Below are 18,296 nucleotides of genomic sequence, written 5' to 3'. Positions count from 1 at the left end.
AATTTGAAACAATATATTGGTTTTACTTAATGATGTGACAAATTTTTAATTGACTTTTAGGAAATCAAGAATGGCGATTAAAAATGGCCATTAGTAAACTTGAAGAGAAACTTCAAAATAAACTTGAAAGCAGAAAAGTTGTTGGCAGGGTAAGTGATGTTGTCCATCAAACACCTCCACTACATATTAGTGCCAGAAGAGTAACTTTTCCATGGCAGAGAGGCTTTAAAATAGGTATGTATTGATTATTTACTTACATATAAATGCTTAGAAAAGAATTTGTAGTTTTACAATAGCAATTTTTAGAATATGATTAAAATTGAGACACTTGTTCATTTGAAATTGAATGCTTTTTATTGTATATTAATTTGTGTCAGTGTCTGACTGGTTTTATTTTCATCTCAGTTGCACGAAGAGAATAACTTGGGCCTTGCCATTCATACCAATAAATACCTTGGTATTCTTGTTGAGTTAAACCACCAAGATATTGACCATTTAGGTTACTTGCATCACATTGATTATACCACCATCCACCTTTATGATCTTTTGCACAGCTTCCTCCAACCCACTTGTCATTGTCAGCATCCAGAGTTGAAAACTCCATTGAAACATGATAACTCATTCCGTCTCCTAAAGAAAAATTATTTTTATTACATTCTATGCTAATATTTATTTATCATATCTAGATCTAAAAATATTTTGGAAAGAATATTATAATTAAGTCAATAAAAATGTGAGTCTTTGTTAAAATGATCAGAAATGAAGTCAAAATAGTTATTAATGTTTAGAATAAAATATAATTAAAATAAAACAAAAATAAGAACAATGAAATTTCTTATTTTAAGATAAAATTTAAGACAACTTTCTGAAGACTTTCACTTTATAATGTAGCAGATTATAATATCATTTAAGAAATTTTACAGTAATATTATTTAATCAGATATTATCTTATATTGTTTTTTCAAAAATCTGTTCAAATAATATATTGAAAAAACATGTCTAGATCATTATCTAGATTTGTCTGAATTATTTCTGGTTAGTTTACAAATTTACATATTGCTCAAGATCCTTTGTACGAGTGCTCATATATATTCAATTTACTTTTTTTAAGACATGTTCTTTAATTAATTAATCTTTACTTTATTTGTGTATGTTCTGTTAGTTTTGCTTGTTGGAATCCTAAATAGTTGTAGAACTCGCCCTCTTCCATGGATTCAATAACATCTCCAATTCCAAGTGCAAAATATTCTTTCTTCAGGACTCCTTTTCTGTGTGAAGTATTTTGCATATGTCTAGGCCAGGAATTCTCAACTGGGGTCCATGTAACATTACTGGGGATCCACAGAAAAAAAAAATACCGAATTGGGGATTTATGTGATATTTTAGTGGTCTGTAGGGTAATTCTACTTCAGAACAATTGTTTTACTGAAAATTAAATTTCTACAGTATATATATTGTCAATTTATTTATTACTCATTTCTTGCATAAGGGTTAAAATATAAATTATTTAAAATATTGAATACGTAAATGACATATATATCTAATTGACAAAAATCAAAGAGATTATAAAACTGGGGTCTGTTAGGAGAATCTTATATCATCAGTGCATTTCTTAATGTTTTGTGTCAGTTTGTTCTAGGTCTTGAAGATTAGGGAGGGAGGTTATAAACTTTATACTGGAGGGAGACTATAATCAGTTTATTTTAACCCTAACTTCAGTTCTGTGCAAAACTCAATCTTGACAAGGTAAGATGTATTAAAAGTGCTAGTTCATAAATACAGTAGTTACTTTTTCTGAAATTCAGAGCTTCAGTATTAAAATATTTTTCCAATTTGAAACAATATAATGAAAAAAATATGAGGTTTTTTCTGAGCAATCTATGTGGGTCCACGAAAAAAAATTAAGAGGAAAAGGGGTTCATGGGTTAAGAAGTTGAGAACCTCTTCAGGGGTTCTCAACTTCTTAACCCATGAACCCCTCAACTTCTTAACCCATGAACCCCTTTTCCTCTTAACAAAAAAGGTTGAGAACCCCTGAAGGGGTTCTCAACCTTTTTTGGGTTCACACTTAGATCTGGTTACTACCATAATAAATATCTCCACAGAATGTGGGTGTGGTCACTCTTAGCTTCATTTCTCCCCATAGACCTTACTGGCATGAGTGTCTCTATCAGGAGCTTGTGCTCCAGCCTACATTGCTCTATGGATCAGTAAAATTACTGGGCTCTCCCATCACAACCAGGTGGTGGTGACCATGGGAGAGTTGTTAATAATAATAACACCAGTCTCAAAGAAATTTGAGTATGGCGTGGATAGACTATCAGAAGCCTACGATAGTGTATCACACAAATGGCTTCTTAAAATTCTTGATATTTATAAATGTCCATCTATGGTTAAAAGATTCTTCCAAATGACTATGACTACATGGAGAGTGATCATGGCTCCCAGGATTTAATCATTACTCAACTGATTTACATAAGATGCAGAATATTTCAGGGCAATTCTCTCTCTCTTCGCTGTTGTTCTGCCTGGCTATAAACCCTCTTTCATTCATACTAAATAAGTATGAAAGGAAAGATTATAAATTGAAAAATAGTATCTGAATTAATCATCTCTTATATATGAATGACCTTAAGGTTTATGCATGTAGTAGAAATAATCTAAAAGTATTACTGGATAGTGTTGAGATTTTTACAAGTGATATAGAGATGGAGTTTGGACTAGATAAATGTAAAGTACTACACATAACTGCAGGACACAGTAGTAGTGCTGTGGGTGAAGGACCTATACTACTGAGTGGAGAAATTTTCAAGCAACTTGCAATTGGTGATAGATATAAATACTTGGGTGTACAAGAATCAGGAAAACTAGAGCATAGCATCATTAGAGAACAGATAACAAAAGAATATTTTAGAAGGATTAAAAAACTTTTATTAAATATCACAAATTAAGGTCTGTATTTAAAAGGTATAAATACGTATGCTATCCTGGTCTTGCTTTACTCATTTGGTATAATCAACTATAAAAATAGTGATCTAAAGAAAATAATGTTAAAACATGAAAATTACTAGCAATTAAAAAGGCACATCAGCAAAAAGCAGAGGTAGAAAGACTGTACTTGCCAGTAAATCAAGGAGGAAGAGGACAATTAAATATAGAGTACATGTATAAAGCACAAACAGTTAAATATAAACAATACTTAAAAGAGGAAAGAGATCATCTGGTCAAAGTAATAGCAAAGCATGATATAAATAGGGATAAATATTCAATAATAAAAGAAGTGCAAGTGGTAGAAGGTGAATTATATTTACCACAAGGAAATATACATACAGATGAAGAAATTAAAAAATCAATAGTAAAATGGCATAATGTTGTTTGACCGTGAAATTGTTTATTTCTCCAATTTCCTAAAAAGGTGTTAGATCAGGGTAGTATAGATAGAGAGTTTGCGTTTGAATGGATTAAAAAGCAACAAATTGCCTCAAGTATTGAATCATTAATATTTGCTATACAGGACCAGGGTGTTATGACACAACAATATCAATATGGACAATCTTAAAGGAGCCAGTGGACAGGAAATGTTGCCTATATGTGACTAAAGACGAGACCATGCAGCATATTACATCAGGATGCGAAAAACAGGCGGGGATTGTTATGTAAGACATCATAATAACCTTGCCCAGTATGTCTACTTGTGCCTGACCCGAAAATAGAAGTTGCTGGCCAATGATAGAAGGAAATATTACTCCAGCCACAGGTTAATTAAGGAAAGTGATTTGACCAAGATCCTATGGGAAATGCCTGTCCAAACTGATGTCACTATCTCACAATAGACCAGATTTAATTTATGTTGATAAAAAGTGCAATAAAACATTTTTAATAGATATAACTGTACCATCAGATTATAACATTGGTGCTAAAGAAATTGAAAAATTGAGTAAATATCATTTTTTGAAATCGGAATTTCAAACTAAATTCCAATAGTAATAGGAGCAACAGATATAGTAGTAAAAAACATAAAGAAATACATAGATCAATTAGAAGTCAACATTGATATTAGTATTCTTCAGAAACAGGCAGCTATACACACATCGCTTATACTAAATAGAGTACTTGGAGATGCTATCTTTGAGGTCAGTACAACAGATCAACTCAAGCATGATATACAGCAATCCCAAGGCATACAGCAATCATCAGATGTGCATCATTCATTAGTTAATCTGGATTTATCTAATATGACTTTTGAGACTAGTACACAAAGCTCATCTGGAAACTTGTTGAGAAGAGGAACTATTTGCACATGCAGTGCAATTAATACAGAAAAGGGGGAAATAGGTACCTTCTTTCCCGTGGGTTACAGGATGAGGTATTCTTTATTCCGACATAATTTGTGAATATTTTAAAGAAATAATAATAATTAAAAAATTTGATTATCCTCACCTGCATCTCCAGAAGTAAATTTTCCTAATATTTTTAACATGTAATTTTCTTTTTCACTCCCAATTGCAAATGCACTGTATTTTGCATAAGCTTTTCCATCATCAAAATCATACAAATCGATTCTCAATTCATATAAATCTTGATTTGTGAGAAGATGAAGATTATCATTACCTGTGATTAAACAACAATATGCAATATGATTTTATTAAAAATTAAATTTTATTGTGTGATAGTTTAATATCTTAATTTCATTTTGTGACAGTTTAATACCTTATTTTAAAATAAGGTATCTGCATTTAGCAAGGGCACCTAGTTACACAAGCATTAGTTGGTGCTTTTAATCCAGACATAAGTTAAATACATATAAAAAGAGCATACACTTAAAAACTAAACTACACATTCGTTGTATTCTATTTTAATTTTGCTATTTTGAAAAAAAATATCTGCAATTTTGAGATTCTAGAAATATTTTGTTTAGAGTTTTGCTTTCAATTTATGTTGCTTTCATTAATATATTGAACTGTAATAAAATTTAGAGTTGAAACATGAATTATAATATTTTTATTTTATCTAATTTTCTCCTTTGAATTTAGCAATTAATTCTATTGTGACAGCCAGATAGCCAAGACAGTTAAGTTGGGGATTGAATCTGGGCTGTCAAAAACCCCAAAAAATTTTTCATAGGTGATCGATCTGTTCTAGATATATTGAGCTCCATCCTTCACCATTCAGCCATCCCCATTTGGGTCTGGCCAAATTCACAATGGGTATTATTAAAAAATGGCCATCTTAATGTCCACAGAGCAAAAAGATTTAAATGAGAAAAAAATTTTATTACTATAGTACTTTTGATTCAAGGATAATATTTCTGTAGAAACTGATGGTACCTGCATTTGTGAACAAAAAAAGCTTTAAACTCAAAAGTCATCTGTTAAATTATATAGAATACAAAGTAATTTCTAACATTTCTAATAAATATTTAACATGAAAGAATAAGTAACATTATAAACATGCAGCTATACATCAAATGTCAAGTATAATGTAACTTGAAAAACTTTCTTTTTGACATCTGTTGAAAATATAACAAACATTGATTTTGTATTTTGTTCAAAAAATACAAGACAATTTGAATGTGTTGTATATTTAAGAAAATGTCTAAATCTTGTTTTAGCTACCTAAACAAACTTATAAAATGCACATTTCTCTTTTTTAACATATCAAGTTTCATTATTAATAAGAAAAAATCAAAACTTTCCTTTGTACTTTTCAAAAAATTTTAATTTAATTAAATGCTCAACAGTTCAACATGTTTCAATTAATAATAATTAAGAAAGAATTATTATTAATTGAAGCAATTTATAGTCACAAAAAACAATTTAATATAAAATCTTAATCCTAATATGAAACTTTTTCAAAAATTTCAAAGCTAGAATTAGTAACAACAACAATTAATAACACGATTGTCACTAAAAAATTACCTAAATCTGTGACTATCACTTAAATAATACTAATAATATATTTATTAATTAAAACTTAAACATTAACTCTTAATTCTTATCAAATTTTAAAGTTTTGAACCTATGAAACCTATCCTATGGAACCTATCAAACCTATGAAAAATTTTTTGAGGTTTTTGACAGCCCAGATTCAATCCCCAACTTAGCTGTCTTGGCTATCTGGCTGTCACAATAGAATTAATTGCTAAATTCAAAGGAGAAAATTAGATAGAATAAAAATATTATAATTCATGTTTCAACTCTAAATTTTATTACAGTTTAATATATTAATGAAAGCAACATAAATTGAAAGCAAAACTCTAAACAAAATATTTCTAGAATCTCAAAATTGCAGATATTTTTTTTCAAACTAGCAAAATTAAAATAGAATACAATGAATGTGTAGTGTAGTTTAGTTTAGTTTAGTAGAATGTGTAGTTTAGTGTATGCTCTTTTTATATGTATTTAACTTATGTCTGGATTAAAAGTACCAACTAATGCTTGTGTAACTAGGTGCCCTTGCTAAATGCAGATTTCCTCAAGGCTCCCTATGTCAATTCTAACAAGTACTGTACATTAAATTCTAACATTATAAAAATTTTATAACATTTTATGGCGCCCCTGTGAGGAAGCCACGGCACACACTTTGGAAACTGCTGGGTTATGGAATGTTACATAGAACAAAATTTAAATAAAATAGAACTCATTAAATTTGTGCTATGGTCACAAGTTTAAAAGAATGTTGAAAAAATTTAAAATAAAATACAAAACAATATAACAGGAATTAAAGAAAGTATGTAAGTACAAATAAAAATAAAAATATTTTTAGTTACTTTAATTTTGTTATTTCTTTTTATAAGATTATAAATTGCATAAAAAGCCTTTCATTTGTAAGATTTTGAAACTTTATAAAATTACTAAATTGTATTTAAATAAAAGCATAAATTTTTAAAGAAGTTAAATTTTTCTACTCACACTGCAATAAACAATTACATATTATATTAAAAACTGGAAATATTTTCTTCATTTTCAAATAAAATATTTATTATATTTCAATAATAATAATCTGACATGTTAGTAAGATTATGTATCACTGTATTCTGATAATTTTGCAACAGGTGAATTAATAGCATCAGTTATCAAAAAAAATAAAGAATTAATAATAATTAAAACACCAAATTACCAAGCCAATATTCTCCTTCAGTATTTCCAAATCCATGTTTATAGTCTATCCAATTTCTCAAAAAATCCACACTTCCATCACTTCTTCTTTGAAATACCTATATTAAAAATAGTTATCAAATGATTTTGGGTATATAATTAAGCCAGTTTTAAATTGAATTAAAAAATTATTTTATAAATTTACATTAATTTTTCTATAGATGAATATATTGTTTTATAATTTTACATTAGTTGTTGTTAGCTATAACATAATGAAGGGTGTATGAGAAATACAACATACACTATTGTTATCATCTTGTGATGTAATTTAGATATAGGCTTATTTCTTTTTTGACTTCTGCTCTTTATGCATAATGGATTGACATTGAATTCTTGGTGGCCCTTAGGATGTCCAAATGATGCTCCAACTCCTGCTATGTGTTTTGCTGCATCTGAGGTGTGACTTGCCTAATAGTTGTCACAGTGTGTCCTCAGTTCCCATGTTCTGCATGGGTATGGAATAGACATTGCCTTTAATTAATGTAACCCCGCAGGAAAAATTGAGCAGAGTGAGGTTTGGTAATGATGCTTGCCATGGATAGATCCTCTCTGACTAATCTAGCATTTTGGAAATTCTTGGTTAGGAATTTCTTGATGATCAATCTTAAAGTGCACTACACATTAACTAGGAGTTGTCATGCACATATTTTTAGCATGCACGAAGGTTCTTAGACACCCACACCTTCATATTGTCCCTGTTGACCTTCTCTAATAGATTGAATGGAGTATTGGTGGAGAAGCAGATTCATGCTAGGTACTAGTTGTCATTTCTTGATTTTCTCTAACTCATTTGTTGCATTGGCATAGATAGTCATCTGGTAAGTTCAAGTGCCTTCAGCATCTGCAGTTTGTAGGCATACAAATGGAGATGTTTACATACCATATTATGCAAGCCAAATCACAATCAGCAGAGAGAAAAAATATTGATTAGTTTAAAAATGCACAAATGTTTTCAGCCTGATTAATGTTTCTCAGCAGTCATGGAGACCTAATTGAACCAGTGTTTATAAACTTTTTATGCAAATGTTTGATACTTCTGAAATGTAGCAAATTTCTTTGATGCATATTGTGAGATCATAGGTTTGAGTTTGCCCAAAAAAAAAAAAAATAGAAAAATGTTTAAGCCTAATTCTCCGTTGCAATTGTTAGAAAAATATTGCTCGAAAAACAGATCAGATGACGCTCTTTCTGTCAACAAATGGACAAGAAATCTGACAGCCAAGTACAAATTGATAACATCTGATTGTTAGGAGAGTGAAAGTCAAGCGTTGAACAAATTAACAGAGGATTCTCGCAGGTCCCAACCAAATATGGGCACGACAACTGCAATCAAATGACATCTTTACATCATCAATGGCTCACCTCCGATCTAATACCTGCAAAATTAACCTTTGTCTTTAACAACAGTAGATCACATGAGCACTTTTCCAGGCTAAACCAAATAAAAGGAATAGACACTGGCACTTCAGGGCGTTCATCCCAAGGAGGTAGTGTTAGTCCTTAGCCCCTCGTTGGCCATACGTAGCGGACACCAGTGGACTATCCCAAGATGTCATGCAATAGGTGCACATCTCCGGTTTCAACGGATGTCACCATAGGAAGGCACCCAAAAGGAAGACAGATAGACTCATTATTATTCACCGCTTCCCGTTCCGAGGTATCTTGTTAGCCAATTGTTTGTAAACTCTCTCTCTCTCTCTAGTTCAAGATTAATCAGGCATCTTGCGGCATAGGAAGTAGAATAGTCACAACACCTTGTAAGATTTGATATTATCTGCATGTAATTGCTATATTTAGTCATCTAGCTTGTATTTTCTTATGTATCCTAGGTTAGATATATATTAAACTTTTGTTTTGTTTGTTAAACCTGTTTGCTTGTCTCTCACTTGAGAAAATGGTGTCCATTTTCCCAAGTGAGAGTGACACCCTCTCGACTTACCCATGTGCACTCCCCACTTAAAATTAATTGATGCTCCTACTCATCATTTAAGAATCGTGAGTTAGGACGGGATTTAGCATTATCCTAACTGGTGTCAGTCCTGATGTTGGATGGATCTCACAATCCTGCCAACCCTCCCTTGAAAGCCATCCACAGACAATGAGATCAGGTCTTACCGACCTGTTACCGAGTAAGTGGTTTATAGGCCCCTTGGCCCTGGCTTATCTCACAATATGATGGAAGTTTGATTGCATGGCATAAACAAACTTTCTCTTAATAAACTGAGACACACACTACACCTTCTCTTATGGTGTCACCATTCTGTCATTGTTTTATGTCACATTGCCTGCACTGCCCTACAATATGTATTTACTAACAAAAACTTGGAGTAATTCATTGCTAAAGATGATGCGTTGCCATTTCATATCAAGTCAGTTTTTGTTATGGCACCACTGCAAAGTTGAGATGTGAATGGCAAAATATGTAGTGATTACCATGCATGCAAATTTGTCTGTCAATGGTACAAGAAGAGACATGTTCTATAACTAGGTTTCTGTCTGTTTCTGGATATCATTACATTTGCAATAATAAAGTTTTATTTGATTCCAAAGCCTTCTTCTTGGTGCAAAATTTTAGTTTTCAATAAGTATGTAATAACGATATTATCCATGTTAAAATCTTTCCTATTTATTTTTTTCTATTTTTATTATATCTGCTAACAGCTAATAGTCAGGTCAAAATGGCTCAGATGCAGGCAATTTGGGGAAATGGTCACTCTGCTTCCTTCAGCCTAATGATGTAGTCTTTATCAAGCTCTGTCAGCTGTGCATGTCTGACTATCATAGAGGCATGCCTGGAATTGGAAGTTTTCCAAACAATAGGTATACTAGAAAAAGAGTCTCTGCAAGTTTTTCTATACAATACTCTGACATTGTAATCTTACAATGACATTACAATTGTAATCTTATTGCACTCCAGGTAATCATAACTATCTGTTTGAGACATAGCTGAATGCCAAATTTTGCAGTAATCAGACATTTCTATATTTATGTGTAATTCTTTGTCAATGAGTGTATAAGTGGGAATGTGTAATAATACCATATTTTCATGGATTGACTGGCACGCTGCATATAACTGAGGAGAAAACAATGCCAGAAACCCCAGGATTACCAGTATGCTGGTTAAACTGCAATTAAAATATAAAATTAATCAGATTTAACAAAATTAGTTGTTAAATAAATGTTAAAGAAAATATTCTTCTAAGTACAATAAAATAATAGCATTGCAATTTGACTGAAGAGAATTTTCATTTACAGGACAATAAAACAATTAGTGGCTTATTAACATCAGTAGTATTAGTAGTTAGTCAGTGTGGGCTGCACTGACAATCTACCCTGACCCCAAAAGATAACAGCATCCTCTCAAATTTCACAAAAAGCAGATATTAATCAGGGTGTGTTTACTTCTGACCGAATAGTGCTACTTCTAAACACTGGAAGTGATGTCATTAGCATTTGTATTTGTGCTTATATGTCCTTTTGAAAGTAAACGTGAATGCTAACAAGAAATATGGCAGTTTCCTGCAAATAATATTGTCAAAGCTGCTATTTTAAATGTTATGTTACAGATAGAACTACTTGATTCTGAATCAGACGAGGATGATTTTATTGTGGATATAATTGTAGAAAAAATGAAAAAAGAAAAGTAAGGTCAAATAGTAAAAGAAACTTTTATTGAAGAGACTGTACCTTTTTATAATCCAACCAATTTTAAACAGCATCAAAATTGGGCTTATTTTTTAAAGGAGACTTGCAAGAGAATATTTTGAAAGTCTCCTTTAAAAAATAAGCCCAATTTTAGACACAGATGGGTCATCTTCCAGAGGAAGTAATTTATGTCTCATCAAAAGCAGATTTTATACTTCCTATGGACATTGGCAAATCAAGAATCATTCAGGTTTGTTTATACGAAGCAATATATGAAATTAGATGCAGTATATAAGAGAATAGCAGATTATATATTTATATATAATAATACATATTTAATGCGATTGTTTTATTACCCAAGTGAAAGGATGTGATGTTGCTCTTTTATGGTGTAACTAAACTGAGTTTAAAATCATCAACAAGTAATTGATATTAAATACAAAAGATTTTTTTTCTTTCTTTTCTCTAAGGGTATTAGCGATCATTTTAATAGGATTAGACGGACTGTGTGAAATATTTTAAATAAGGTTGTTAATTCTCTCTTAGTGTTAAATGAAAATGAAAAAAATAATCTCTTGGTCATCACAGAGCAGGATGATGTAAGAATAATGGAATTTTTTATACTCAATCCGGTTTTCCTGGAATTACAGGCTTCTATTGATGAAAAACATATGGCTATTAAGACATAAGCTGCTGCTTCTTCAGTTGATTTCAATAGAAATAAGTATTACTCTATCATCATATAAGTTTAGTTTGTAATGAAAAAATGGTATTCAAATGATAGTTTCTTGAGAAGTCATTTCCCATATGTAAGTAAAAATTCATTCAAGTATACGAACTTACGTAATTTTGGATTATTGTTAAGGCTGTTCATTTCTTTACGATTTATTTAATGCTATTTAATTTATTCAATGCTCTGACCATAACATTTCTGAAGATTCCAAATGCATACAAGGTAAACTTCACTTTTAATCATAAACAATGAGTCAAACTTAATTTTTTTTCACATCTGTTTATGAAAAAGTCATCTAAAGCTATTGAACCTTACAATAAAAAAAGATCATTGTAAACAAACGAATAATTGAAATTTACCAATAAAAATACTTCATGCCATTTATTTTTCCAAAAATAATTCCATTTTCATTACTTTGTACAGAAAGTAATTTTTTCATGGAAGCAGCTATATTGAATTAGCACAAAGCTCGACAATGAACTAGCTAGCACTCTGAGCTTACCAATTTCACTAAATGTGATGTAACATAGCTCTAAAGTACACACCAATGAATGTGGTGCTTGGGTAAAAGTATACAGGCTGAACGTGCTGACAGTAAAATTAGCTCAGAAGTAAATGCACTCTCGGTGTAAGTTGAGATAATTTACAGTGAATTTCTGAAATTTGATATGTTTATTTTTACATTTTTGGATCAACTTACAATAAAATAAACATAAAAAAAGCACTATTGGCAATCTGTGTGTATTTTACATTGTTAAAAAGAATACAAAATGCAGAAATTAAACATATAATTGTAAGTTTTGATATAATGCTGAGTTTCACAATTTTAGAATATAAACTAGTTTATGAGTTTCAGGTGCCCTCTGGAGAGGGATGTATAACCTCACTTAAACCAGCATGCCAGTTTTTAACATATGGAAATATCTGATTTTATGGTCTCTCCTAGATAGACCAATATACCAGACAATCTGTGAAAAAAAAGGCATGTAGATCGATGTATAGAAAATGGGATAGAACTAAAGGTAAGGAATATATATACATGTGTGTGTTTGATGGTTTCCCAAGGAAATGGTGATAACATATAAATATGTATAGCATGTAAAGGATTTTTCACAATTTTTATTGATGTTCTTAGTAACTCTAGATAAAGGAAAAGCTGTTGAGAAAGCTCGTAATTGCAATTTAAAAATTTACAGATAACCTGCATCCCATTTCAAGTTGATTTTAAAACAGATAACCTGTGGGTATTTTGCAGGAAATTATAGTAATTAAATATAGATCTATTTGATTCATATAATGATATATACATAATAGTATATGTTATATTTGAATACATTATTATTATTTTACAATTTTTAAAATGAAAATATAACATACTGTCCATCCACCACCTTCAGTTTCCATATCACAATATACAAAAAATGGCCGAACTGCAAATTCTGGTTGGATTCTATAAATTCCACTCTTATTGTAGCCTGCTTCAAGTATTTCTTGGCAATCTCTAGATATATGTTTCCTTGAATCTGTTAATTAATATAATGGGCTTACTAATTGCAATGTCTTAATATTTTCAGAAATACATTCTGAAATTTTACTAAAATATAATAATAAACAACAACAAGAATAATAAAACTTATAAAACCAATTGGCTAATTGATTAATAAATAACATCATAATATAAGCAATATAATATAAATATCTACTCAAAAGAAATAGATGAACTGAATATACAATTCATATATATTATTACCTGGTGGTAAAGGCATGACACATGTCATCTGAGGTGTTTCCTGTTCAGATAAAGTGTTTCTTATAATAGAAAGAATATACTGTTTACTTGGCATATTTTCTGTTTGATTATATATCAATCTGAAAATAAGATAAAATTAATGTTTTTAAAAATGACCATATTCATTTACTTCAGTATATTCAATATAATAATAGCACACGTCTATTAATACTAATTTTTTATTCATATTTAATTTCTGTTACTTTTTCATTTTGATTTATAATAATCAAAAAGAAATCAGAAGCAAAATATAAAACTATTTTTATATAATTATGAATCTATTAAAAATTATTAGAAAGTAGGATGATTTTTCTATAGAGATTTATAATTAATAAATAGCCAATTAAACAGCAGACTTATGTGAATAGTATTTAATAGCTTTCATTGTCAAGTATTACAATAATTTAAAGGATTTTGTTGTTTATATTTAATTAATTAAAACAATCACTATTAGATAACTGGTTGTGTGTACAAGCATTCTATCATATCAAGAACCAGCAAAAAACTCCATCTAATTTAATAAAAAACAAATGTTTTCTTTCATTTTTATTAAATTTATTGGAGATTTTTGCTGTGTTTTGGTATGATAGTATGTTTGTTTAATTAATTAGATATTATTATATAATTATTGGTAGTTATACATACTACCTATAATTACCAATAATAATATTCCTATCTATTATTTAGATAGGTCATTGTCCATATAATTAAAATTTATGTTAAAATTTTCTTTTGTAAATAGAGAGTATCAAAAATTACAAAGTAATGATACATACTCTTTTTTGGTGTATATCATTACTAGCATGCTGTAAAAACCTGAAAATGCTAGGATAATAAAGATGTAAACTGTTTCTTATGATAGAAAGAATATACTGTTTACTTGGCATATTTCCTGTTTGATTATATATCAATCTGAAAATAAGATAAAATGAATGTTTTTAAAAATGATCAAATCACCAAATCATTTTCATCAGACCATTCATCCAAAAACAGATTGTTTTTTGGCTGAATGATTTGGTGAAGTAGTTGTATATCATTAATAATGATATACAACTACTTCACCAATATTTTTTGTTGTATATCATTATTAATGATATACAACAAAAAAAAAAACAAAGCCAGATATTCTCTTAGCTTAAGTGCTAAGCTCTTAAAGTCATGTATATATTTAAATTTTTGCTGCCTTTCAATTTAAAATTTTATGCATATGCTGTATAATAAAGAAAACTAAATAATTTGGATAAATTTCTAACATAGAATATTTTTTATGGTTTAATTTAAAAATCATTAGCTGAATTATGAGCAACTCTAAATATATTTTTAAAATAAAGTACTGTATGTTCTATTAATTATTTAACTTGATTAGGAAAATAACATGGTCTATTAGATTCTATTGTCATATCAATTTATGCTGTTGGTACAGGGAAACCTTGCTTAACAAGCACCTCGCATAATGAGCAAAACAAATTGTAAAAAAATTACTCGCTTAACGAGTGAAGAGGAGAGGGAAAGTCCCAGATTGTACACATGCTCCATCAGTCTGCATTTAGCACTCATTCCACTAGCATCTTAGTGTCACTTGTGATTGCACATTTTTCCAAACTTGTGTTCACACATATTATGTATACACATCAACAACCACATCCTGTTATATAATAAACACGCCACACAATATGCCAAATTCTTGGGCTATGTAAAGGCTAAAATTAAATATTAGAAATTAATTAATGTGATGAAAGATAGGTATTTATGCTGCCATCTCATATTAAATTTAATAATTGTAATTATTTACAATTATTAAATTTAATATGAGATGGCAGCATAACTGCCTACCTCTAGTCAAATTAATTAATTTCTAATATTTAACTATAGGCCTTTACATAGCCCAAGAATTTGGCATATTGTTTGGTATGTTTATCAGATATATTATATATGATTTTTTTTGTTTTGTTTTCTGCAAATCAGATTCGTATTCCAGGTTGGTTCATTCCATGCTGGAAAAAAATGATGATGATTCATGCCCCTTAACAATGTATATTGTATATTTTCTTTGCATAAACGTTATACATAAAATATTTGAGTATTTTTTTTCCAGCATGGAACGTATTATCATATTTTACATTAATTTATACAGGAAAAATTATTTCACTTAACAAGTGATTCGCATTAAGCCCTGGTCACACTATGCGATTTCTAGCCGCGCAGGCGACTGCAACTGCAACAAGTGCGAGTCGCGCNTTTTACTAAAATATAATAATAAACAACAACAAGAATAATAAAACTTATAAAACCAATTGGCTAATTGATTAATAAATAACATCATAATATAACCAATATAATATAAATATCTACTCAAAAGAAATAGATGAACTGAATATACAATTCATATATATTATTACCTGGTGGTAAAGGCATGACACATGTCATCTGAGGTGTTTCCTGTTCAGATAAAGTGTTTCTTATAATAGAAAGAATATACTGTTTACTTGGCATATTTTCTGTTTGATTATATATCAATCTGAAAATAAGATAAAATTAATGTTTTTAAAAATGACCATATTCATTTACTTCAGTATATTCAATATAATAATAGCACACGTCTATTAATACTAATTTTTTATTCATATTTAATTTCTGTTACTTTTTCATTTTGATTTATAATAATCAAAAAGAAATCAGAAGCAAAATATAAAACTATTTTTATATAATTATGAATCTATTAAAAATTATTAGAAAGTAGGATGATTTTTCTATAGAGATTTATAATTAATAAATAGCCAATTAAACAGCAGACTTATGTGAATAGTATTTAATAGCTTTCATTGTCAAGTATTACAATAATTTAAAGGATTTTGTTGTTTATATTTAATTAATTAAAACAATCACTATTAGATAACTGGTTGTGTGTACAAGCATTCTATCATATCAAGAACCAGCAAAAAACTCCATCTAATTTAATAAAAAACAAATGTTTTCTTTCATTTTTATTAAATTTATTGGAGATTTTTGCTGTGTTTTGGTATGATAGTATGTTTGTTTAATTAATTAGATATTATTATATAATTATTGGTAGTTATACATACTACCTATAATTACCAATAATAATATTCCTATCTATTATTTAGATAGGTCATTGTCCATATAATTAAAATTTATGTTAAAATTTTCTTTTGTAAATAGAGAGTATCAAAAATTACAAAGTAATGATACATACTCTTTTTTGGTGTATATCATTACTAGCATGCTGTAAAAACCTGAAAATGCTAGGATAATAAAGATGTAAACTGTTTCTTATGATAGAAAGAATATACTGTTTACTTGGCATATTTCCTGTTTGATTATATATCAATCTGAAAATAAGATAAAATGAATGTTTTTAAAAATGATCAAATCACCAAATCATTTTCATCAGACCATTCATCCAAAAACAGATTGTTTTTTGGCTGAATGATTTGGTGAAGTAGTTGTATATCATTAATAATGATATACAACTACTTCACCAATATTTTTTGTTGTATATCATTATTAATGATATACAACAAAAAAAAAAACAAAGCCAGATATTCTCTTAGCTTAAGTGCTAAGCTCTTAAAGTCATGTATATATTTAAATTTTTGCTGCCTTTCAATTTAAAATTTTATGCATATGCTGTATAATAAAGAAAACTAAATAATTTGGATAAATTTCTAACATAGAATATTTTTTATGGTTTAATTTAAAAATCATTAGCTGAATTATGAGCAACTCTAAATATATTTTTAAAATAAAGTACTGTATGTTCTATTAATTATTTAACTTGATTAGGAAAATAACATGGTCTATTAGATTCTATTGTCATATCAATTTATGCTGTTGGTACAGGGAAACCTTGCTTAACAAGCACCTCGCATAATGAGCAAAACAAATTGTAAAAAAATTACTCGCTTAACGAGTGAAGAGGAGAGGGAAAGTCCCAGATTGTACACATGCTCCATCAGTCTGCATTTAGCACTCATTCCACTAGCATCTTAGTGTCACTTGTGATTGCACATTTTTCCAAACTTGTGTTCACACATATTATGTATACACATCAACAACCACATCCTGTTATATAATAAACACGCCACACAATATGCCAAATTCTTGGGCTATGTAAAGGCTAAAATTAAATATTAGAAATTAATTAATGTGATGAAAGATAGGTATTTATGCTGCCATCTCATATTAAATTTAATAATTGTAATTATTTACAATTATTAAATTTAATATGAGATGGCAGCATAACTGCCTACCTCTAGTCAAATTAATCAATTTCTAATATTTAACTATAGACTTTACATAGTCCAAGAATTTGGCATATTGTTTGGTATGTTTATCAGATATATTATATATGATTTTTTTTGTTTTGTTTTCTGCAAATCAGATTCGTATTCCAGGTTGGTTCATTCCATGCTGGAAAAAAATGATGATGATTCATGCCCCTTAACAATGTATATTGTATATTTTCTTTGCATAAACGTTATACATAAAATATTTGAGTATTTTTTTTCCAGCATGGAACGTATTATCATATTTTACATTAATTTATACAGGAAAAATTATTTCACTTAACAAGTGATTCGCATTAAGCCCTGGTCACACTATGCGATTTCTAGCCGCGCAGGCGACTGCAACTGCAACAAGTGCGAGTCGCGCTCGTCTTCTCGTGGTCACACATTGTTCGTTGACGTTGCAACTCGGAAACACGTGACCCTATAATAAACCAATAAAATTACAGTAGCTTGTTTTTGACTACTTTCGTGAGTTTGCCAATATTTTACGTTCTACTTCAGAGTATTTACGGAATTTTAGCCACTTTTCTTATTAAAATAGCAAGCAGTTCCTTTTCTGGAATGAATAAAAGAAAAAAGGCGATTATTTTAATAGAGCTGGCGAAAATACATGAAAAGATAAAATCTTCGATAAAACGAAGAATTAAAATCCCACAGGTATT

General features: G+C 29.5%; 2 protein-coding genes across 2 annotated transcripts in view; one reads left to right on the top strand and one right to left on the bottom strand.

The window, feature by feature from the left end:
* Nucleotides 1–6: 6 nt before the first annotated feature.
* LOC111612659 (mitogen-activated protein kinase kinase kinase 4-like) overlaps nucleotides 7–18,296 on the top strand; it is a 46,508-nt gene continuing 28,218 nt past the window's right edge. Inside the window, exon 1 of the mRNA XM_023353897.1 lies at nucleotides 7–234. Within this exon, the coding sequence (XP_023209665.1) occupies nucleotides 84–234 (151 nt within the window). The 5' untranslated portion in view covers nucleotides 7–83. The remainder of the gene's footprint in view (nucleotides 235–18,296) is intronic.
* On the bottom strand, nucleotides 230–13,425 carry LOC111612660 (angiopoietin-related protein 1-like). The gene is made up of 5 exons (XM_023353898.1): nucleotides 13,286–13,425; nucleotides 12,913–13,058; nucleotides 7,120–7,216; nucleotides 4,441–4,611; nucleotides 230–630 (listed from the first exon to the last, which is right to left on the bottom strand). The coding sequence occupies exons 1-5, from the start codon at nucleotides 13,377–13,379 to the stop codon at nucleotides 374–376; spliced, it is 765 nt and encodes a 254-aa protein (XP_023209666.1). The 5' UTR covers nucleotides 13,380–13,425; the 3' UTR covers nucleotides 230–373.

The sequence above is a fragment of the Centruroides sculpturatus genome, unplaced genomic scaffold (assembly GCF_000671375.1).
Source record: "Centruroides sculpturatus isolate CEXI.00-Female unplaced genomic scaffold, Cexi_2.0 scaffold1492, whole genome shotgun sequence".
Taxonomy (NCBI): domain Eukaryota; kingdom Metazoa; phylum Arthropoda; class Arachnida; order Scorpiones; family Buthidae; genus Centruroides; species Centruroides sculpturatus.
The sequence above is the reverse complement of the archived record's forward strand: the minus strand, read 5'-3'. Positions and strand labels throughout refer to the sequence as shown.

Bases quoted from the DNA above. Each gene is read 5' to 3' on its own strand.
- LOC111612660 (XM_023353898.1), bottom strand. From the start codon at position 13,379: ATGCCAAGTAAACAGTATATTCTTTCTATTATAAGAAACACTTTATCT. The intron at 7,217-12,912 runs GTATGTTATATT...TTTTTAATATAG, and splicing joins CTGAAGGTGGTGGATGGACA to GTATTTCAAAGAAGAAGTGA. The intron at 4,612-7,119 runs GTAATTTGGTGT...GTTTAATCACAG, and splicing joins TGAAGGAGAATATTGGCTTG to GTAATGATAATCTTCATCTT.